This window comes from Botrytis deweyae, assembly GCF_014898535.1.
Source record: "Botrytis deweyae strain B1 chromosome Unknown BDEW_020, whole genome shotgun sequence".
In the NCBI taxonomy this organism is placed as follows: Eukaryota; Fungi; Ascomycota; class Leotiomycetes; order Helotiales; family Sclerotiniaceae; genus Botrytis; species Botrytis deweyae.
In genome coordinates this window covers 170,494-193,715 of record NW_024066227.1, presented here as the reverse complement: position 1 = coordinate 193,715, position 23,222 = coordinate 170,494, and the positions used below count along the sequence as shown (strand labels likewise).

Below are 23,222 nucleotides of genomic sequence, written 5' to 3'. Positions count from 1 at the left end.
AGAATGAAATGGAAGTGGAGCATATCATGCAGATAGATGTCATGATAAATTCCTCTCTATTTTTACATCAACCCTTCTTATAACTATCTCTTCCCTCCCTCAATTTCCTCAGTTTCTTCAAATTCTGCAACCAAACTTACAAAAAACCCAAAGGCTGGAAATGAAAATGCAAAAAACCGCAAAAAGTTCATCGCGCCATCTTGAAGAATTCGCGAAAACTGCTCTGGAATGTAAAATGAAACACCCCCCCCTCAAGTCTGCCACAAAGAAATATTTCCAAAAAGCTAATTAACCAATTATCAAGGAATTGATCGACGCCATACATTCCTCGGTCACAATGTGTTTGTAGCCGACGCAAAATTTTGTATCTTACAGGTTCACATCTCTTTATTCTTTGAGAGAATCCCCTCAAGCCATGTGGCTTTCTTTGAGGAACTTGATAGCTCCACCTTCGCAAAGGAACTCGAGTCCATCAAAGAGAAAAACTTTTCATGGAGCTATGGGGGGGTAGCTATATTATGCTGTAGTTTCTCCAATTACTTTTGCAAGCTCTTTTCCGTCTATATTTAATTTCTTAAACGTTTGCATCACTTTCACTTCTATCCAAAACCGAGGCGAGGATTTTTCGCCTATCCATCTCCAAGAATGTACTGCATTCCCACGCCCAACGAGATAGCTCCGCATCGGCAAACACATGCACAGAACGGCATGAAATGGCTAGTATCGGCACGTATTGCCATCCCGGGGAATTCGAGACGATGTTTAAGGACGGTGCAGAGTGCACAATCACGTGTATGTCACGCAAATATACTTCATTCCAATGAGCACAGTGTATAATATAATGAAGAAGGCTGGTAGACACCTGACCTGTTCATAAATATCCCCTCCTGGACATTTTTGTCTTGATTGCTTCATCACCTACATCATCGTACATCTGGCATTTGACTTGCATATTCTGCTTCTCCCTCTAGCCTATCATACTTGTACTTTTTCTAACTTTACCTGTATACTCAGGCACGTTCATACCTTACCACTCAGCCTCTTCACACCAAGCCCAACATGTCTCCTCCGACGAATGTTGGCAAGTCATCGGAATTATTCACAAATAACTTTGACGAATTAGACAACGCGTTTTTCGACGAATTTATTACATTCAGTCCGTCCAATGATGCTGATGATGACCTTCCCCAGCCGAAATCTTCAGAAGACTCATCAGATAGCAAAGATCAAGATTCAGAGACACTACTAGGATCTTTACACGATGCTGATGCCCTGGACATTGAAGCCAATTGGCAAGGCGATCCATGGGTTTTCGCCCAAGATTCAGCCTCACCAGACGGCACACAAGATAATCTTTTCTATGCAGAACTTTCTGGCAGAGCCGCAATATCTGACTCTGATCTTCTCAGCCTTGAAGATATCTCTTTGCAACCACCTAAAATAGAAGCATGGTCTCACCCATCTCTTCCAACAACACCAGCACCTGCTGCTTCAACTAGAAAGAAGAGTCGTGTTGAAGCACTTGCCAACACCTTGAAGAAAGTGAGCACAAAATCTGAGAAATCTCTCCGAAGTCCTATCCGAAAATCGCATAAAAATTCTTCAAACATGCCACGAGGCTCATCGAGTCTTGGAAAAATGAGTCGGGAAACAATGAGGAGAAAATTGACTTTGGATTCTTCGAAATTTGGTTTCAATCCTCAACATCAATCCCCAATGTCACCTCCACAATCGGCTAGAATGTCCAATGCTTCTGAACATACCTCATCGTTGAAGAAAATTCAGAAAACAGATGTTTCTGAAGATTCATGGACCGGTATGCCGCAAGACTTACAATTCCCATCTATACCTACGGATTACAACACACCACTCTCAACACCCAACCTAGACAATAAAAATACACCAGAAATGAGATATCATCAATCGTCGTCAAATGGATCAATGTATCCTATAACTCCAAAATCTCAACAAGTATCAGCCTCATGGTCACATGTACCAGGGTCAAATTTCAGCTCAATTGGAGCCTCATCTGGGTACCCCGTTGAAGTAGAAGCTGACGGAAACTCTCTCTGGTGGAACCACGCGGCAACAACCCCAATGGCACAACCTTCACCGAATACGCTTCACCGAAATTCTCAAAGGGCAACCAAAAACCTTGCTTTCCATTTACAAAATGAACTTTCATATAATAGCAATGAAATGAACATGGCACAAGGATTAATGATATCCATGCCAGAAAGTATGCCCCAGCAATCATTCGTCGTAGAATCTTCCCCTATGCTTCAGCAAGGATACTTCAACACCAGTACCAATGGAGGAGGACCCCAACCTCACACACCATATCAGACTCACAATGGAGCATCTCGAACACACTCGCATTCACACTACTCCCATCACTCCCCCTCATCCCGCAAGTCGCATCAACACTCCCATTCCCATCATTACCCCAATTCGCGACCCCGCAAAACTCGCACCGGATCCAGCGGGTCCGAATCGCCCTCTCCCAAATCCTCACCTACGTTCCACGTGCGAAAACAACGCAAATCAAAGAACAGAAACACATCTCCGCGAACGCCTACTTCGGGACGCGGCATGGTGGATTTTGTTAATTATACGCCAGATGATAGTCGCAAGATATTGACTGGAGTAGCACCCAGTGGATCAAGTAAGACGAAAGCGAGACGGGAGAAAGAAGCAATGGAGAAGAGAAGAAAATTATCGCAGGCAGCGCTGAAAGCTATCAGAGCAGCGGGAGGAGATGTGGGAAGTTTGGTTGAAGAGGGATTGTTTGTTTAATTTTTCTAATTTCTTACCTTTAATTTTATTTTAATTGTTCAATTGGTATTTTGGATGGGTTGGATTAGTTTTTGATTAGCTTTGGTGCCTGGGTTAAGGGATTTTACTTAATAAATTGTATCCACGTAGCTTGAGAATATACATAGACCTAGATACCTATATAAATTGAATATCGTCGTTGGTTATCAATCTTTCTTTCTGATGTCTTTTGTGATCGTCTTCGAACAAGCTGCTGTGATGTTTGACATTGTCTGACAATGCCTGTGTGTGTTCAGAGGCAATCAATCTCGCGGTTCATGGAAGAGCTAGAGAAATCTAGAAAGAGAAATTAAGCAATCAAGAATGCGACACAAAAAGAATGGATGAATTAAATTTATTCGAACCAGTACACATCATTCATTGGCTAGGTATCTCGGTATAGTTAACTAGTCTTTGTACACTCGCAGTTCAGACGATAGTTAGTTTTGCAACCTGAGTACAAAATCTATACAACAAAAGAAATTTTTACTCTCCAATATAATCAATCACCACAACAAGATGGAGCTTCATGGAGTATTTATGATCAAGGCAAGCAGAAATTATGCGGCGAAGTCGTAGAGACAGGAACATATCTAAAGAAGGAATTTTGATGATATTACCGCAATTGGTATTCATGAAGAATTTTGAAGGCGGGCGGAGACTTGGGATTTTTGCCCGTCACAATCAGGAATGTTGAAAGTACTCAAACACACACCTATGTAAGAAACGATTGAAAAATGGCTGTACATAAGTATGACAGATTATTTTTCCCTTTCTCTGATAATGATTCTAGATCATCTTGGTTTCTCCTATCAATCACGTTTCAAGGTCATGTCTATCACACTTTTTTCAATTCAATATCATTGGTGTTGTTTACGATGAATGTCTCAACCCACTCTTGTACAGTGTACATTGGCGAAACATGCCACGAGGACTGAATCGACACTTTTTGGTGGATTTCAGCCCTACCAACGAACCATTGCATACGTCAAAACTAAGCTTCAAAGAAGATGACTTTGATGTTTTACTATTTGGATTCTCTTTGAGTGCCTCAAATTCCATTGCATTCTTCTGTACCAGAAATACACACCTTCTCTTTCCCAACTCCAATTCCAACCCCCAATCACATCAATCTATTCGCGATATCTGAAACGCTCACCAACCTACAAGGGTATATATGAACAGAGATTCAGTACGCGCTTATCCAGAAGTTATTTCTGTGCATACACGTTCGATTCGCTTCCACCTTTCCTAATCCGATCTATTTTGAGATTAGATGTGGCGAAAATGAGAAGAGGTGATTGGTGCTATGTGGTATCCTTCACGTCTTTTATTGGGGGCGTCTAGGTTCCAAAGCGCTCTTGGCAATCCAGCCCCAGCTTTTGGGATACTTTCAGATGAAAGGTCCGGTTCGTCTGGAGGGACGGGTCGTGATACAACGTTGGGAGGGAGGGAAGGAAGTGATGACTTTCGACCAGGATTCTTAGCTCCGGTTGGCGATAGCAATGTTTGTTTGTACCTATGAATAGGTATCTTCTTCTAACTTCACTTTCTCTGTTTTCTCTGTTGGTGTCGTGAATGGTTTGTATATCTTATCTTCATATCTTGTACATCTTATATCTTACATTCACATATACAAACTTCAGCGAAAGTCCCGTGCAGCACAGCCCATTCACATACATATCACAAGCTGGGGAGCTTATCGCGAGGTACGAAAAGGCTGTGCCGCCTACAGGAAAGCCAACCAAAACATACATTCGAAAAAAACGTTACATCTTTCGCATTCGTACAATTAGAGTTTCGTACTCTACCACGATCGTTTTAAAGCTTTTAGGCTTCCACCAAAGGTGTTGAAATATCCAATTACCGAGGGCGAGTGCCTTTAGACCCGCTTTATTATTCTTCCAGGTATATTCACTCTGTATATATGAAAGAAAGCGTTGGTTCTAACTTCCTCGCAGCCTTGTCCCTCGAGCTTGATATTCGATATACATAGAAGTTTGAAATAATTAAAGAATTGGGTTATGGCAGAACATGAATCCGGGGAGATCCCTCAATCCCATCAACCTACATCACCCTCCTCAAAATCGGACTCAACACATCATATCACCTCAATTGGAAATCAGAACCCTCCAAATCCACGCACCCAGCATCATAACAGAAATCAGTCTTCATTAGCATCAAAACTTTCACCTACATCAGAAGCTCCTTTTCTATCCTATGAGAGTGATGAGATTGATATCAGTCATGTGCCCTTATCTGCGCATATATTGACACCATCGGGTCCAATGGACACATCATCAAAACACAATCGAAGATCACTATTCTTACCAGAAACTTTCAAAGCGGGACTTGCCTCTCCAACTCAGAAATCTTTCAAACTTTTCTCGAAACGTGCTAGTTCGTATAATCCATCAACCACAAAAACAGATGCAGATTCCAGCAAAGACACCACGAAGGGAAAACTCGCCCCCAAGAGATTTTCCCAAAGAAAATCACTCCTCAGTCACTCTCGAGATGCGTCTATACCAGAAGAAGAATTCGATCTCAATCTCCTTAGTGCCGCTATGCCAATGGCATACCAAGGGAAAACCATCGACAAAACCGCCAGCGCAGAAACCGAATATGAAGATGCGCCCATGGTATCTCCCATGGCCATGCCTTTCGATCTCTCTATGTTCCACGAACCCATCCACAACTCCTCATTAACCCCTGCAATGCGCGAGCAGATCAATCGACAAGAAGCAGCGGGGATACTTACCGGCGGATTGGGCGCTGGTTTTACTCCAGATAGTACGATTACCAGCCACGATTTAATTGCAGAGAGTTCTCAATCCAGCAACGCAGCTTCTCGTCTCTCCCGTCGTCTAACTCTACGGAATGGTCTCACTCGAGCACCCACACTCAAAGATCTCGCTCAGAACGAAGCCAACAGACGCGGGGAGGTAATCGAAGTCATCGTGCAAGAACCCATCGATGTACCCGTTGATATAAGTTCCTTTGCTGGCCACACCGGAATGCACGAATCGAATTTCGATTTCAAGAGTATGGATTCTCTGCCCTCAACCATCAACAAAAAAGCCACATTCAAAAGTTCCAACGTGGAAGTATTCTACCCCCAAGCAAACTGGAAGCCTTTTTCCATGCGCGCCCCCTACCTCACCGCACTCATCATCATCTCCGTGGTCCTCGGTGCTGCAGAAGAATATCTCTATCAAAAATCGCGCAAAAGTCCTCTCTATTCCTTCACATCCGCATCTGCGATGAAGACATGGGATTATTTCTGTTTCAAATATCTGCCTACTCTCGTCGCCGTTATCTTTGGCGTTTTATGGCAAATCACCGATTTCGAAGTCAAGCGTCTAGAAGCCTATTATCAACTTTCCAGAGAAGGCGGTGCGTTAGCCGCGGAATCAATAAACGTGGATTATATCACCTTTTTTAACGTCTTGCGTCCTTTTCGTGCGTTGCAGTTTAAACATTACGCTGTGGCTGTCTCGTCCATCGCGACTCTATTAGCCGTGTCTCTGGTTCCCACGCTGCAATCTGCAAGCGTGATATTAATCCCCAGTCGAGAAATCCGAAGAGCAGATCCAACGGTACTGAAAGGAATCGTGATTAGTGGTCCCTGGTCCCGCTTACTCAGTCTCTCGCTATGGCTCTGTGCTATCTTTGGGTGTATCCTACTCTGGCAGCTGGAGCGCCGCCCCTCGGGTCTCGTGGCCGATGTCAAAGGAGTAGCTGGAATCGCCGCCATGGCAAATCGCTCGCATATCCTGATGGATTTCAAAGACATGGATACCGCGACTCCGGATATGATTCATCAGAAACTAAAAGCACATCACTACACCCTACGCAATTCTTCTCTCGCCCCATCAGACCAGATTCTCACTCAAGCAGACAAAGATAAATACGATGCCCACTCCCACGCTTCTCAAAATCCGCATCCACTATTTCTGCGTCTCATCGCCGGCATCCCATTCATAATCTCCATGTTCCTCTTTACCATCCTCATCCCCATCATCCTCTTCACCCCTGCCAACACCATCACCGACAAAGCCCCCTGGCTCCTCACCCTCGGCGCCGTCTCCATCAAACTCTGCTGGGGCAGTCTCGAAACCGCCATCCGCATGATCGAACCCTTCTACATCCTCTCTCTACGCCACGCCTCCCCCACCGCCCTCACCCTCGACTACACCGCCATGGCCTTTGGCTGGCTTCCCATCCGCGCTTTCCTCAACGGCCACTACCTCGTTGCCGTCGTGGGTCTCGGTTCCGTCCTCGCCGAAATTCTCACTGTCTGCGTCACCAGTTTTAGCACCGTCACCGGAAATGATTTCACATCTCGCTCCTCCTCTCCCAATACTCCCTCCAGCGGCGTCGACGCCGGCGAAGAAACCTTCGCCTCCTTTTGGGCCTCTTTCTTCCTCGCGCTCTCCATCCTCGTCTACCTAATCTGCATCTCCATACTTTCCTACACACGTCGACGCCATCCCTTTCTCCCCCGCCAACCCAGTTCCATCGCGTCGATTCTGGCGTTTATCTATCAATCCAACATGCTGTATGATTTTGTGGGCACCGAGAAACTCAACAACCGCGAAATGGAAGAGCGATTGGTGGGGATCGGGAAGAAATATGGGTTGGGCTGGTTTAAGGGTAGAGATGGGGAAATGCATTGTGGAGTTGATGAAGAGGAGTTGAGTGCGAGGTATTTGCATGGGCAGAATAAGAAAGCGGAGAGTGAGCCGTGGAGGGGGAATTGGCAGGATTATTAGGGGGAAAGGTGGATGGGACGCATTTAACATGCGAGCACAGATTGGATAGTGAAATGGTCGTTGACGTGTTAGTGTTGTCTGAGTTGAGCGATAACATGGCGAGGTACAAAGCTCGGTATAAATCGAGGATTTGATTTAATAATCGAAAGGAAAGAAGGCAGAAAGCTGTTGCTTGCTACTGGGGTTGTGAGAAAGGTTCGAGCGCCGGAACACACCGGACAGAAGTTGGTGGGGCGCCATTGGGGAGCTGCTCGCTAAAGTCGAGCTTAAATATATATAGGCTACATGATGCTAAGCACCTTCGCTGTCGCAATTATCAAGTAGCACGAAACCGAATATTTGGTATTAATTTATAATTAGCTCAATTACCCCAAGCTATCCATAGTGTCTAGAGGTGAATAGAAGGCAGTCATATGCTGTCCTTTGTTTACAATATCACACAACGGCTTCGAGTATATAAAACCACCTTCTCATTCATAGTTTTTAATTCAACCCTCTTGCGTAACATGATTTGAACCTACCACTCTTCACAGGTAGAGGAGATGAAAATAAAGCACATTTGAAAAAGGACTTCAACAAAACTCATTCTACTATATGCTACTTCAGAAGACAATCTGAGACGCCTCAATTGGCACCGGATGCTTTGGCGACAGCGTGGCCACTGAGATGTGTGGCCAACCCATCTCATCAAAGTCCAACGTGACGTTCTGGGAGTATTGAATTTGGGTAGCGTCGAGCTTCACAATCGTATTTGGTGGTATCACCATGTCCAGCTTCAATTCGAAAGAAGGAGAAACCACTATCTTGCCAGCTGCTTTCTCTTCTTTCCGTGCTTCAGACTCAACAACTCTCGTCTCTTTTTTGTCCCCAGAAAAATCACCTTCCGGCAGCAGAACATCGTATTCAACGGTTGAAATCCAATAATCACATCCGACATTGACGCCATGGGCATTAGGGCCTGGGTTCTGGCGGCCATCACGAATACCTGAACCTTGCAGGAAAGCGATGTTTGCTGTGCCACCGCCGGGAATCTTAGAAATCACGGGGTCGGAATGGATGGAGAAGAAAAGGTGTTCTCGAATATTTTTCTTCGTGCTGTTTTTGTTGAATTCTCTTAGCATCTGATTTGGATCTAGCATGAGAGATGTATTGAGTACGTCGCCGTCCCTGATCTCTTGCGGAATCCGCAGCTCATATTTCCGCTGGAAATTCAGCTGAGGGAAAAAATCTGCGAAGGTGTTGACATCGCCCTGCATACCCATGGGGAATGGTAAGACTGAGATTGGTTTGATATCCGGGTTACCATGTATAGGGTTATTCATGTCTGGTTCGAAGCCTTGGCAGTTGATGGCAGTTCCGTGTGGTATAGATGCTAGGCGTGAGATAGTACCTTGAAGGACCTCAGGCCTGATCTCAGTCGGTGGGGTCCTAAGAAACATGCCTGACTCGAAGTGAATTGGAATTCCTTCCTCCCGATCAGCCTGTCCTGTTTTGGGATTGAGCATGTCCTTGATCGTCTGCATGTATGGGACACCCTTCAAAATGACATCTCGTTGCCTGCCCAAGCCTCGATTGAATATGTCGCCAATGTCCGCCAAGAATTGTGTGTCCTCTTCGGTCACGTTGTACTCCAGAACGTTATTCCTTCTGTTGTTTCCCCAGGATGGACGAAAGATCATGTTCAACCCAGCACCGTGGAAATCCCCAGTGAGCTTCGCAAGGATATTAAGTTCTCCAGGAAGTGCCCCATAGTCCTGATCAGCTCCATCACTGATCGGTATGAAGTATGCAGGGCCCTTGCTCACATCGGGCTCGATATTGGGTTTTGGAGAGGTGAGACCATCAACTTGCGTTAACTTGAACGAGGTCGGAACATTGAGATAATTGGTGTCCCCGTTCATTTTGAGTGTTATACTAGAGAATTTGATACAAAAGTTGAAGAGGGAACAAAGAGGTATATGGTCGATCTTGAGAAGGAGCAAATAATCAAGCCTAGTATCAGTATATATATACTGACTCCGCTCCCCCCTATCGGAACGGGACTCGGCTGCTCAATCGGTACCTATGGGTGGGTAATTACATCTCTTCAACCTACCCCACATACCCCAAGAGGGCCCGTGGCCACTCAATGGGTGCCCCAACCCACCCGGTAGGTAGGTGAGCAGCCTAGCCTTAGGTACTGACTTGACTATCCAATCTTGAAATTCCGAATTGATGAGTTGTATGTACATGAAGCTGAGATGCCATGCAGATGCCTCAGCCTCGATCCTGTGCATAAGTCAATAGCATAACTCTTTCTCCAATCTGTCATATCAATCATATTTGTCCTATCATATAAAGCTATTGAATATTGTATATCAAGCTGAAAACCCCTACGTCGATCATGTTTATCCGGTTGCATAAAGCTATTGTAACGTCGTGGATCAAGCTGAAGGCCCCGCTTCATCTATTGTATTTATCCGACTGCATAAAACTAACGAAATTTTGTGCATCAAGCTGAAGGCCCAGCTCACCAGTTGCGCGCCAACCTTCCTATCCGCGATTTTCAGTTCTCCAAAGATTAAACTGTGGTACCTTTCACCCAGCTTGTAAGCCGAGAAAGCGGGGTTAATGGTCAGATAATATAAATTAAATGTCACTTATCTCGTGGGGTACATGGTAATACTTGATGATGTGTTTGACCTTGGCCCTACAATGCTAGAGCGTTTCACCAATAAACGTTTTACTAATTGTGAGACTATGAGGTAAAAATGTATTGATTTAGATTCATCTGAAGAACTAGAATACAGGAAAGCAGCTGGTTTCCATCCTCAATACTGTGGCCATAATCAGGAATAGAGCTCCGTAAAAGGGATCTAAATCTAAGCTAGGGGTTGTCGAACCCTCCCGCGAAGTAAACTACGAATAGCCTCAGATCTAGAAATCTAGATCTCATACTAATCATAGCATCTAAATTGTTATCAACTGCGGGGTAAGCCAAATCATCAATCATTATCCTATACCCGTCCAAGCTTGGAATTAGTGGTTATCCTACCACAGCCCTACACAAGAGACAAGCTGAAGAACACAGCATGCAAGAGAAATCTCGGCTGACCTGAAGCCAAGTGTAGGGTTACAGTGCCATCGCGCCACGTGGTAGCAAAGGAACGTTGACAACAACTAGTCTAATCACAATGATCTTATTGGCTTATACTTGTCACGCCTTTTTCATGTGCTTTGATTTTGATCATATTTACAATTATGAGTTTATACCAAAAAGTCCTTTTGCATTGCATATGCGATGCAACATGTGCTTCCACGACTCAGTTGGAGCGAAAATGAACCAAAGCGTCTATGGGAAACTGGCTCACGGCAAAAAGCGTGCATACAGTAAAGTGCAATCTGCAGCGCCATCACAACGCTTCCCCGCTTCACAATTTAACCAACCTAGGGTGTCTCAACGGCTGTATCAAAAAAGCAATTGGGTCACTCGATCCGAGCCAGTCTTCACTGCACACTTGATCCAATCCGCTCCCCGCATTCGATCCGAGCCGTTCTCTCCTGCGGAAGGAGACTTGTAGAAGCTGAAAGAGAAGCGCCGAGATGTACGAGACGAAGTCGTGAAAAGGGACATAAAATTTCATTTATCATACAGACCATCTCCTCTTCTTTACGCCGCAGATTCTTACGAGCTCCTCAAGTCAAGCTCCTAGTCATTTTGCCATACTCACTACTTGAGTGTCGTCAACACAGCCTTCTCACACACCCGGGCCTCAACCCTTCGAAGCAAACATGGGCGACAAAACCGTCCACGGAGAATGGGCTCCAAAATTCAAACTTGGAAATTGCGCTATTCACCTTCACCTGCTACCGACTGGCAAGGTACTCTATTGGGGTCGACGCTCTGCTGTGCACAGCATGGATTATTGGACCCTCAATGAGCACAAAACCCACGTCTACATCTTGGATGTCGACACCCTAGAGAGTAAACGCACCGCTGAGGACCCGATGAACGAAGACGAGCTTTCTGTGAATCTCTTCTGTGCCGGGCACACGTTCCAGCCGGACGGTACCTTGATCATTTTTGGTGGACATGTCCTGGATGGCTTCGGGGAAGACCAAGCTTGTGTTTACGATCCCTTCCAAGATAGGTGGACGGTAATGCCTATGATGGCTGCAGGTCGCTGGTATCCCTCTGCTATAACTTTGTCCGATGGGAGAGGTCTGGTTGTGTCAGGCAGCTCACAAGATGTCACAAACCCTGTGATCAACCTGGTCCCCCAGATTTGGGACTCACATTCCAGTACATGGGGCATAGTCCAAACGCCTCTCGTTGATATCTTCGCTCTTTACCCGCGGCTTTACCACGTTCCAGACGGAAGGATATTCATGGCGGGCCCATTGAGAAGCTCTCGTTTTCTAGATTTGAATGCTCATGGTGGCCATGGTGAATGGTCGAGCGATGCCGACTCGCCATTCCGCAATGCAGGTCAGCGCGAGTACGCCGCTTCAGCTATGTATGATAGTGGCAAGATTCTCTACGTTGGTGGTGGAGGTGGTGATGCTGTTCCTCCCACCAACGCTGCAGAGATCATTGATCTGAACGACCCAAAACCACGCTGGGAATATACGACTGAAATCGGCCACGGGCGCCGACATTCCTTTGCTACCACGTTGCCCGATGGCACTGTGCTTGTGACTGGAGGAACCAAAGGGTTAGGCTTCAATGACTTGTCTCCGGGTCAGCCCGTACATGAGCCTGAGCTGTGGGATCCTACTACTACAGAATGGTCTACGATGGCCCCGGAGGACGATGATCGCTGCTACCACCACACCGCACTACTACTACCCGATGGCAGAGTTCTTTCAGCTGGTGGTGGGGAATACGATCCGGATAATCAAAAGAGACCCAACGAGCCTGAACACACTCTGATCACCGGCCAGATATTCAGCCCACCTTATTTGTTCAAAGGCGAACGACCCACCGTCAGTAAACCGCCAGAGGTTATCGAATATGGCCAGCAATTCAAAGTCACAGTCGGTGAACACGATGTGATTGGCAAGGTGAGCTGGACACGGCTTGGATCTGTCACTCATTCACACAACATGAACCAATCGTTTCAATTCTTGAGATTTAAAACCAGTGGGACAGAGGTCACCATAGAAGCGCCAAAGAATCATCATTTGGCTCCACCAGGTCATTACATGCTTTTCCTTGTGAGCGAGGAAGGTGTACCAGCAGTGGCGCCTATCATGCTGCTCAGACCGGACGTTGAGATACCTGTACAACCACAACTGCCCCCGGGGGTATCGACACAAAATGCAGTTTTGGAGAGAAACATCGGCGTGTCCCTTGAGATGCGCAATCAGAAGGTCGTCTCGGAACAGGAGGGGCCACCTGTCATTGTTGGTCTTACGCCCACGTGTCCCTACGGTCTCGGTGCGTGCTGGGGCGGAGCTTATGAAGCCCTGAACAACATCACTGATATCAAGACCGTCCTTCCAAGACCCAACGCAACCATCTCGGTTGCCTTTGTTTACCTTCACGATGACATTCTGCCCGATATCAACGTGTGGCGGAAAGAGCTCTTCGAGGTCGACGGGGGCACGTACAATATGCGCGGTATTGAGATGACGCTCACTGGTGTAGTTACCAAGAATGGCACGAAATTAACACTAGCCGGTACATCGACTCGATCTGAAGTTGTTCTTAATCGGTTCCTGGCAGGTAGCAAGCTCGAATGGGATAATGTGGCGAAGGTGCCCAAGCCACTTACCAGGGAAGAAGCCAGCGCATATACCCGGTTATACCAGACAGTAGTCTCTCATCCAGAGGGATTGTCGCTACAGGTGACTGGACGGCTGCAAATGGACGAGAACAACAAATACTCTTTGGATGTGAAAGGCTTTGTGGAACCTTCCAAATCCGGCTAGGGTCACACCGCATAGGTATTGGTGTTCTTCATTTGAATCAGAGTAATACACCATGCAGCTTTTATGATCTGGCAGGTCGATTTTGGTCGTCCAAGGCAGTGTTACGATGTGCTTTCGGGAGTCACGTGGAAGGGTCTATATCGAGAGCGACAAGTAGTAGATTGAGATCAGGGTAGTTGTAATTAAATAAAAGAATTACTATTTGAGTTAAGTATGAAACTTTATATATTATGCGCGAAAAGTACGTGCTGGTCATGTGACTCTGTTGCAGCTAGTACCTACCTAGTATTTACAGGTTCTCTTTATACCAACCCAATATCCCCCTATATTATAAAACACAATCTAATCCTCCCCTTCTTCTCCTTCATCGAAAGTACTACATCTACAATAAAACATCCATGATATATACAAAGAAACACTCTATAACCCTACCACCTTTCACCCTCTTACAATATCCCTTTGAATTATATAAATTCCCCATATCGATTCGATCTAGATTCTATCTAGATTCTATCTAGATTCTAATACTTTTACTCTCTTTATATTATTCCCTCTATATTATTCTTCATGCAAAATTCTGTATTCAGTCTTCTTAATAGTAATTTCACTCCTTCATTTATTCATTCCATCTATTAATCAGTATCACAAACACAAACTGTCTTCTCAATTTACATTTATCTTTACATTCATCTTTACATTCATCTTTACATTATCCATAAAAATAAAAAAAATAAATCACATCCTTCCCTTCCTACAAATTGCCATCACCAACATCATCTCTACTCCCCCCCACCATCTCAACCCTCACAAAACCTTCAACCCTCACAAAACCTTCAACCCCCCATCTCCCCCAGCCCCCAGTCCATCAATTCCCTCCCCCGCCTTCCCCCCCTCCACAATCCCCCTCTCTTCCACCCTCCCTCTACTCCTCCTCCTCGCATCCAAATAAACCATAAACTCCCTATAACTCTCCGGCAAAACCTGCACCTCCCCCTCCACCTCAAACGTATAATTAAACTGTCCCGTCGGTTTCGTTTCTCCATGTTCTACATTTTTAACCTTCGTATCTACTCTGATCTGCACCCTGGTTTTCTTTCCTTTCGCTTTCCCTCCCTCTCCATCATTCCTCTCCATCTCTCTCTCCGTCTCTGTCTCCGCATCCCCCTCTCCCCTCACAAGCGGTCGATCCCCATATACCAGCGTAGCACTCACATACAGCACACTACCCACTGGCACGGGATTCTCAAAAGTACTCGGATCCAGACCCAGGAAAATAGGACGCGAATGCGATATAGCCGATGCGCAGGTGAAAGCGAGTTCGAAGGTGGATTTGAGGAGGAAACCGCCGAAGATCATGAAGTTGTGGCGGTTGCGGTATTGGGGTTGCATGATTTGGACGGATTGGATGGTGGAGTTGGACATGCGGGTGCAGGTTTTGGGGAGGAGGGAGGGGGTGTTGGGGTCTAGGGAGGTTAGTGGGTTGGTGTGGTTTGATTTGGTGTGGTGGGGGAGTAAAAGAGGTAGAAGTTGAAGTTGATGACGAACGGGGTAGAGGATGAAAAGGTGGTGGGAAATGGCTGGGGTAATGTAATCGAATTATAAGAAGATGAAAGGAACTTTCCCTCCTTCATTCATAACAAGTCATCAAAATGAAATATCACGCAACCACAGATCTTACATCTTCATTTCTCCCCCAACCTACCCGAATTCAAGCAAAATCCTTCAACACAAATGGAAAAAGAAAGAGAAATGAAATGAATGAAACGAAAAGAAAAGCGAGAAGACACAAATCCAACATACCATGATAATCCAACGTCTTCAACCACAACCTATGAATCAAATCACTCTCCTCATCATCCGGCTCCTTACTCCTCAACCCCCGCCCCAACTCCCTCTTCTTTTTCTCATAACTCTTCCTCCCCCTCTCAAACCAACCTTCCTCCACTTCCCCCTCGGGCCTCACCCCCGCAATCCGCACCGCTTTCTTCGTCACCGGATCTAGCGACACCATCGTGAATGCACATTCCATGAAAACATCTTCTTTCCTCCTCGGTTGATTTTCCTGTCCCGCAGACGGAACTTTGCATACTTGTAGCGAGACTTCCATGCTGGAGCGCCCGGTGGCAAAGGTCACTTGGCCGGATAATTCGAGATCGCAGATTTCGAGGAGGGGTCGAGAGAGCGTGATGCGGTCGACGGCGGCGGTGACAGTCATGACGCGATCGCCGGTGTGTTTGTAGGAGATTACTCCGGCGAGGGCATCGAGATCCTGGTGTGGGTGTTGGTAGGTATGTTTTTTCTCCTTGCCTTTCACGCATCTCATCTCCTTGCTCTTTATGAGTTCTCACAAACTTTTTGTAAGACTCTTCTTAACCCCCCTCCCTCTTCCCTCCCATCCCATCCCATCCCAACAAACAGAAAACAAAAAGAAAAAACTCACCATAAAAATAGCTCCCAATCTAATATGTCCACTCGCCGTGATATAATTATCCAAAAGCCAAGGATCGCTCGCCAATGGTAAAATCTACAAAACCACATTATTAGCATTCAATTAACCCTCTCCTTATCCCCTCTCCTTATCCCCTCTCCTTATCCCCTCTCCTCCATGATTTCTTCTTGTAAAGAAAACAAGATCCTCAAGAACCCAAGATTATCAACCTCCTTCCATCATATCAGATATCAGATATCAAACCTCAAATCTCACATGACCTCACACCTTCTCCTCTTCTCCCCCTCTTCATTTCCCCCCTTTTCCAAACTCAATTCCATCTCTCATCTCATCTCATCCCATCTCCCCATCTCCCACCACCTCCCACCCCTTCCCCAATATCCCAAAACCTCATACACAACAGCAAAAAGAAAAAAAGAAAAAAAAAGACTCACCACCCTATGAAAAACTATCCCCCATCCTCTTCATTTGCAATTCCTCTCCTTCCTTCTCACCCCCTTTTACCTCCTCCTTCCCCTTCCCCACCCCCTCCTCCCCCTTCCTCTCCCCCATCTCCCTCCTCCCCTCCTCCCTCCTCCACGCCTCAATAAACGGCACCCTCGTCCTCATCGCCGTCAACTCCCTATAAACCCCATCTGTCTCGCACCTCTTGCCCATTGAAAACCCTCTCACAGCCCCACTTCTCATCCAACCACCACTCACCCAACCACCACTACCACTCACCCCATTTCCCCCTCGCCCGAGCGATCTCATCGCAATCGGAATCGGAATCGCCATCGGGAGCTTGCATCGCGTTCCAATTAATCTTGTGCTTGTGCTTATGCTTGTGCTTGGCATTTTTGTTTGGGATTAAGGTAGGGTGGATTGATTTTATTGGGAGAGAGGGGAATAGAAAATAGAAGATGGAGAGAAGAAAGAAGAAAGTAGAGACAAGAAAGTAGAGACAAGGGTAGTGGTGAAAATAAAGAGTAAAAATAAAGATGATGATACAATATCAATCAATCTATCAATCAATCTATCAGCTAGCTAGATAGATAGCCGATCAGTATATCAATTATTTAAATATCGTATTGTATCGCATATATCGCAATATACCGTATCGTAATATATCGTAACCTATCATAAAAGATGCCGAGTATCGAACTCTTCAATCAATCAAAGTAATACAAACAAACAAATCTATTCTCATCCATCCCAAAATAAAACCTCTCTCCGTAATGTACTGTACCCCCCACAGCTCGGCTATCCATGTTCCCTTAACCTTGCCACGGAAAAATACGGGATTAGATTACCATGATAGATATCGTAGGTAGCCGGGCTCTACGTAGGAGAAAAAAGAGGCCGATTTTGACCACATAAATCTTTAATGAAATCTCTGAATTAATTGAATTATAAATCAATCATAAATAAAATAAATAAATCTGAAAATATCAAATTACTTTTCACCTTTTAATTATACTAATTCTTATTAAAATTTATATTTTATTTCAGGTTTAAGAAGAAGAATTTGGTTATTGAGGATATTAAAAAGTAATCAAAACCGGCCTCTTTTTTCTCCTACGTAGAGCTGAGAAAGTATTTATACTTTATATTTACTCCGTACATATTAATATTAATATTATATAAGAATCCCCTCTTATAAGGAGAACCTCTCTACGTATAAAGAAAACTCATTCCTTCTCTACTCAAAAGAGATATATATATATATATTCTTAAATCCCATTTATTAGAAATCACTTTACAATTTCACAATTCTCACAATCCTTACAATTTCACAATCAAAATCACACACACACTAATAAGAACCAAATCCTCAGAGTAAAAAAAAAATTGTATCAAGAATTATTCGATATAAACCCCTCCTTAAAGCCCAAATAAAACAATCAAAGCCCACATAATTTTCCCTCCCAAGTAACACCTTGCCTACAATAAAATAATGCATCCAGCTTCGCGATACCCTGCCGCCTAAAACTTCCTCTTCTTATATGTACCTCCTTGTTTAGGTTGACTTCCATAAGGTCTCTTCTTCTGCGCGGTATCCTTCATTCCAGCCGAGATATTTATGTCGACTCTTGGAGGAGCATCGAATCCAAAACTCTTAGCGACCTTGATCAAATCCAACTTTCCAACATCAAAAACACTGCGGAGGGAGTGACTTGCGTAGGCTTGAAGATAACTCTTGTAACCTTCCTTGGCGCTCTTATTTAAATAGTAGTTTTGTGCGATTAATTTCGAGAGTTGACTTTGGATATTGACGATTTTTGATGCTGGGAATTCGAATTCGACAACGGGAATACGGGCAGTCTTGAGATGAGTAAGGAAACCGACTTCGGATGGTTGAAGGAAGAGAAGAGAACGTCCCTTTCCGTCGCTACCTCTAGCAGTTCGACCGACACGGTGAATATAATCTGTTGGGTCATCGGGAGGATCGAATTGAATTACCCAGTCTACATCAGGGATCTATTGAGAAAATATGAGCTTTGTCGGTTGAAATAAATCGGGCAAGAAAACTTACATCAAGACCTCTAGCTGCAACATCTGTGCAGATAAGTGTACCTTGTTTAGCATTGCAAAATTCAAAAAAGGTATTTGTACGTTTTTGTTGCTTCTGTTTGCCGTGCAAGTCGAGAACTGGTAAATCGATATAATTGAGAAGTTCGGCATGATATTTAACACAAGCGCAACTGGAGAAAAAGACAATAATCTTCTTCTTCAAGTTGCGCTTGAGGAAAGAGAAGAGTAAGAGGAATCGTTTATCGGAATCGCATACGACGTAACCTTGTTCGAGACCCTCAACTGTACTGTGTTCCTTCTTGTTATCGACATTGATGTAGAGAGGTCCTGGACGAAGGGAAATTCGTGCGAGATCTTCGACTTTGGTAGTTTGTGTTGCGGAAAAGAGCATGGTTTGACGATCATCCTTTGGTAAAACCTTGACGATTTGCTTCATCTCATCTTCGAAACCAGCTTCCAGAATTCTGTCTGCCTCATCGATAACCAATGCCTTCAAGTTCTTGAAAACAAACCCTTGCGTATTTTGTAAATGATCGAGAAGTCGTCCTGGTGTAGCAATCAAAAGATTGACTCCCTTTGCCAATTTCTCCGCCTCTGCTCTTCGATTTGCGCCACCCATAACAATACCATAAGTTTGCGAATGGTGAGCCATGATTTCCCTCGCGACTCCAAAGATTTGCAATGCCAATTCTCTCGTAGGTGAGACGACGATAACACCGGTACCATTTCTTGGTTTGAATCGCAAAGAGTGTAACATCTCAACCGCAGGAATCAAGAACGACAATGTTTTTCCCGAACCCGTCTTTGCAGCACCGAGCACATCTCTTCCTGCCAATAGTGGTGGAATACCTCTTCGTTGAATTTCGGTCATCGTCTCAAATTTCATGTCTTCGACGAGGGCCTTCATGGTTTTATCAGAAAGGTTAAGTTCTGAGAACTTTTCGACCGACGACGCATCTCCGACATTTGGTAAAGTCAAGTGCTTATTCTCGTCCACCTCCACCTCTACATCACTTTGGTAATCGGTCGTGGAACCCATTTTGAATGTCGATTGTGATTTCGTGCAGTGAGATTGATATGGATGCGAAGTCAAACTTGACGAAAGCGATTGAAAATTATTTTTATACGCTAAGAAGTTGAGATAAGAATTTGCATTGGGGCTTATCCATTGGTCGAAGTTTGATCCACAGTTAATGTGAGATTTTGAAAGAGTCACGTGAGTCTAGGATTCGACCTTCGAGACATGCTCGAAGCATGTCCGAGATACTAACGTTCCAATTCACACATTACAAATACAAATCGAGACATCATCTCTTCCCATCCTCATATTTCCCTTGTTTCTTCTCCTCTATCGATCCATGACCCCTCCTGCATCCCTTTCCCTTTCACAAAATTAAGAACAGAAGATCATTCAGATCAAATTATTCATATTCTCATACTTCTTGCAGTTGATCGGTGGTTGTAATTGTGTGTGTATTGTGTATTTGATTCTTTTATACAGGTTTGTTTCTTCTCCCTCCCATCTCGAATCCACTCATCACCTATTCATTCATCCACCTATCTCCCCCCTCTCCTCTCTCACCTCCTCCCCAGCCTCCGCTCTATTCCTTTACTTAATCCCTTCCTTCACGTCCATCTATCCCTTCACATATATCCACCACTGCAATCCACGCCTCTATCGACATCTCCTCCATATTCACCATTCATCCACCATATCACCTCTTCCTCACCATCCAACAAGCACAAATGAAACAGACCAATTCAATAACCTCCCTCCGAGTCCCATTCCCAACACAAGAAAAAGCCCAATTGCAAGACTGAACCAAAAAGCAAGGCAAAGATAAAGAAAATCCACTCTTGAAAAGAGTACTATGTCACTTAAGACTTTATGATCCTAATGCAAAAAAAAAACGAATCGAACAAGAGAATTACAAAATAACACCTTCCAACCCCATAAGATTTCCTCTTTGATGGTGTTTGTTTTACGTGTAAACACGTTCCCCCAACTACCATCTATCAGCCAATATATTTCAATTCTCAACGCCTTTTTATGAAGCCCCTTCATTAATGATCATAACCTGCTCCACGTTGCCAAGGACTATTATAGTGATTAGCTGATGTCATATCTTGAATTCATCATAAAACTCTTACCTAGCATTGCTCTGGTTCTGATTCTGTGGTCTGAACCCCCCTGGTGCAGGACTACCACTGTTTTGTGATCTATATCCCGTCGACAAATTAGATGTCGATTGGTTATCTCTATATGGAGCTGGCGATGCGTTGTTCGATCGATCGTTTCCATACATCAAAGGAGCATTGCTGTTTGGTCGTCCATCTTGATAATTTGGTGGTGGACCACGCGAGCCAGTTGCTGGGAAGAGAGGAACCGAAGGATCGATAGGTGAGTTAGGTGCTTCTCTAACAGATGGGTTCGTATCTCTATATGCTCCTGTACCGGCTGTAGAAGGTGGAAGTGGCGTGTTTGCTGGGTTTCTCATGGAATCCGAGGACCATGAATCGTTGTCGTCATCTAAATCGAGGTTGTGTTTGTACCCAGCTTTATCGCCTCTAGCAGTAGCTCCCAAAGCATCCAACTCGGTAGTCAAGCCCGTGTTTGACTTAATGAATGATGCACGATCATCAGTCATTGGCAAGTAACGACTGTCTGGGTTCTTGCGAACAAAGGCGTAGATCGTAGCAAGTAAAACAAGAATGAGAAGAACCAAGGAAAAGACTGCGTTGATAATGAAGAAGATAACCCCCATAACACCAGTGACGATACCTGGTTGATTGAAAATATCCGTGAAAACCAAAAGGAAAATAGTGTTTAAGAAGTTGATAGCACAAATGGCGATGTTGAAAGAATTGGTACTTCTGTCCATCCATGGTCGAATGACGCTAGCTCCAATTAAAGCCGCTGCTTCAATCAAAAGAAGAGCAATAGCTTGGACGGTAGATGCGTTTTGTCCAAACGCGATGAACATTCCCTTGATCAAAATGTAAATCAATGTGGGAAGGATGAAATAGTAAGCCGTTGCTCTGAATTGGACGTAAAGGAACCCCCATTTGTTGAGAGCCGAAGGATCAGAGTAGAGAATGTAAGCTGGATTCTTGTGCATCAAAACCGATCTTTTGGCGATTCGAACAACTTTCATAGCTGCCCAAGCGAGAGTACCTGTCATACCAAAGAAAAAGAAAATGGCCAAAACGATCTCTGCGGGCGAATCATTTTGGGTGAATTCCCAAAGACATAAAATAGTCATCTGAGGGTATCCAATAAGAACCATGCGGAACATGATACCCTTTAGAACAGTAAACCATCCATTACGGAAATCCAGGAACTTATCAGACTTCATCCACTTCATTCTAACCGCAAGTTCACAGAATCCCTTGAACAATGCAACAAACAAAATGGTGAAAACAATGAAAATACAGAAGAAAGCAAGACCAGTCAAGAATAAATTGGTCGATTCGATACCGGCACGGAATGCTACTCTCTTAATACCTTTGACAAGATACGAACCAGTTGTGGTAGTGGTATCGGCTCGTTTCGTCAAGATTTCGTGTGCGCGAGTAAGAAGTTTGATGGTGTGTTCGACTGATCTCTTTCCCATAGAACGTTTCTCGACTTGAACAGAGGTGGTGGTTAAAGTGTTCAAGAGTGTGGCTGGAGTTCCACCAGTCGACTTTTGATACCAAGTTGCAATGCTTTGCATGAAATCAACCTCAATTATACCCATACTCCAATCAAAGTTTTGAGTCCACGATTGAACAATAGGTGGAAGAGGAACCGCAGTGAGTCCGATCATAGCTTGGGCTTGGAAGTATCCAAAGAGTGACAAGGCGTTGGATGCTACGTGAGCAGCAGTATTTGAATGACCCAATCCAGATGTTACAGCAGAAGCGACCAAAGCCAATCCAGCGATAACAGCAGTTGCCCATCCTACACCCTTTTGATCGACGGTTTGTCCGTTGGATAATTGGGCTTCGACGCATGCCAGACTAACGTCTGGGTTCGCTGTACCATTGATAATAACTTTAACATTAGCATCCAAATCCGGTACTCCGTATGCGATTGATGGAATACTATCAACGGTAGATTGAGGGACCACAAGGTTAGATTTAATATCGATTTGACCGGTACTCATTGGGCAGAGACCAGAGATTCCAGCAGTACATGGATCGATGACCCTATTTAAAATGGGATAACCATAAGCCGTGACTTCAACATCGAAAGTAACATTTCCTTGAATCGAAGAAACACCAACTACGTCGAATGTGAAGGTTAAATTACCAGGTGTGAAGATGACGTCGAACAGTGTTGCCGTGAAACTCGAGTTGTCCTGACACGCGTTCAAGGACTTGGATTCAATTAATCGAGTGGATGCTGATGCGACCGAGAAGAGAGTAAGAAATGAAGTCAGCAAGACCCATGGTGATGATGAGAATGTCGGTCGCATATTGAAAGATCGCAATATTAAACGGAGCCTATGAAGGCTTTAATGTAAGAAGAATGAAGTCCGTAACACCCGAAGCCTTTTTATTGTGCAGAGAGGAAGTCCTTGTACTGAGTGATGAATTGTGTGTTTCCTTGGTTCAATGTTTCCCTTGATCGCAACCCCTTTGTATATGACCTTCTTTCGATGGGATAATGCAATTGATTGATCGTGTTGGTAAATATCGTAATGGGTGAATGAGGAATGGTTTCGTCACTGTTTCTTTCTTCCAAACTCCAAAAAGGCCGACAAAGATTCTAT

The 23,222-nt window shown here is 44.6% G+C and overlaps 7 protein-coding genes across 7 annotated transcripts; 3 read left to right on the top strand and 4 right to left on the bottom strand.

The window, feature by feature from the left end:
• Nucleotides 1–1,059: 1,059 nt before the first annotated feature.
• On the top strand, nt 1,060–2,796 carry EAE98_007987 (uncharacterized protein; the record flags this gene model as incomplete). The annotated part of the gene is made up of 1 exon (XM_038955610.1): nt 1,060–2,796. The coding sequence occupies one exon, from the start codon at nt 1,060–1,062 to the stop codon at nt 2,794–2,796; it is 1,737 nt and encodes a 578-aa protein (XP_038807904.1).
• A 2,042-nt stretch (nt 2,797–4,838) lies between these two features.
• EAE98_007986 (uncharacterized protein) lies at nt 4,839–7,589 on the top strand (the record flags this gene model as incomplete). Its single annotated transcript, XM_038955609.1, has 1 exon — nt 4,839–7,589. The coding sequence occupies one exon, from the start codon at nt 4,839–4,841 to the stop codon at nt 7,587–7,589; it is 2,751 nt and encodes a 916-aa protein (XP_038807903.1).
• Nucleotides 7,590–8,191: 602 nt separating this feature from the next.
• On the bottom strand, nt 8,192–9,490 carry EAE98_007985 (uncharacterized protein; the record flags this gene model as incomplete). Its single annotated transcript, XM_038955608.1, has 1 exon — nt 8,192–9,490. The coding sequence occupies one exon, from the start codon at nt 9,488–9,490 to the stop codon at nt 8,192–8,194; it is 1,299 nt and encodes a 432-aa protein (XP_038807902.1).
• A 1,870-nt stretch (nt 9,491–11,360) lies between these two features.
• EAE98_007984 (uncharacterized protein) lies at nt 11,361–13,502 on the top strand (the record flags this gene model as incomplete). The annotated part of the gene is made up of 1 exon (XM_038955607.1): nt 11,361–13,502. One exon carries the CDS (start codon nt 11,361–11,363, stop codon nt 13,500–13,502), a length of 2,142 nt encoding a protein of 713 aa, XP_038807901.1.
• An 822-nt stretch (nt 13,503–14,324) lies between these two features.
• On the bottom strand, nt 14,325–16,788 carry EAE98_007983 (uncharacterized protein; the record flags this gene model as incomplete). The annotated part of the gene is made up of 5 exons (XM_038955606.1): nt 14,325–14,965; nt 15,303–15,771; nt 15,943–16,026; nt 16,386–16,399; nt 16,446–16,788. The coding sequence occupies 5 exons, from the start codon at nt 16,786–16,788 to the stop codon at nt 14,325–14,327; spliced, it is 1,551 nt and encodes a 516-aa protein (XP_038807900.1).
• An 841-nt stretch (nt 16,789–17,629) lies between these two features.
• EAE98_007982 (uncharacterized protein) lies at nt 17,630–19,504 on the bottom strand (the record flags this gene model as incomplete). The annotated part of the gene is made up of 2 exons (XM_038955605.1): nt 17,630–18,411; nt 18,467–19,504. 2 exons carry the CDS (start codon nt 19,502–19,504, stop codon nt 17,917–17,919), a joined length of 1,533 nt encoding a protein of 510 aa, XP_038807899.1. The 3' UTR covers nt 17,630–17,916.
• A 1,025-nt stretch (nt 19,505–20,529) lies between these two features.
• Nucleotides 20,530–22,925, bottom strand: EAE98_007981 (uncharacterized protein; the record flags this gene model as incomplete). Its single annotated transcript, XM_038955604.1, has 2 exons — nt 20,530–20,563; nt 20,617–22,925. 2 exons carry the CDS (start codon nt 22,923–22,925, stop codon nt 20,530–20,532), a joined length of 2,343 nt encoding a protein of 780 aa, XP_038807898.1.
• Between the last annotated feature and the right edge of the window lie 297 nt (nt 22,926–23,222).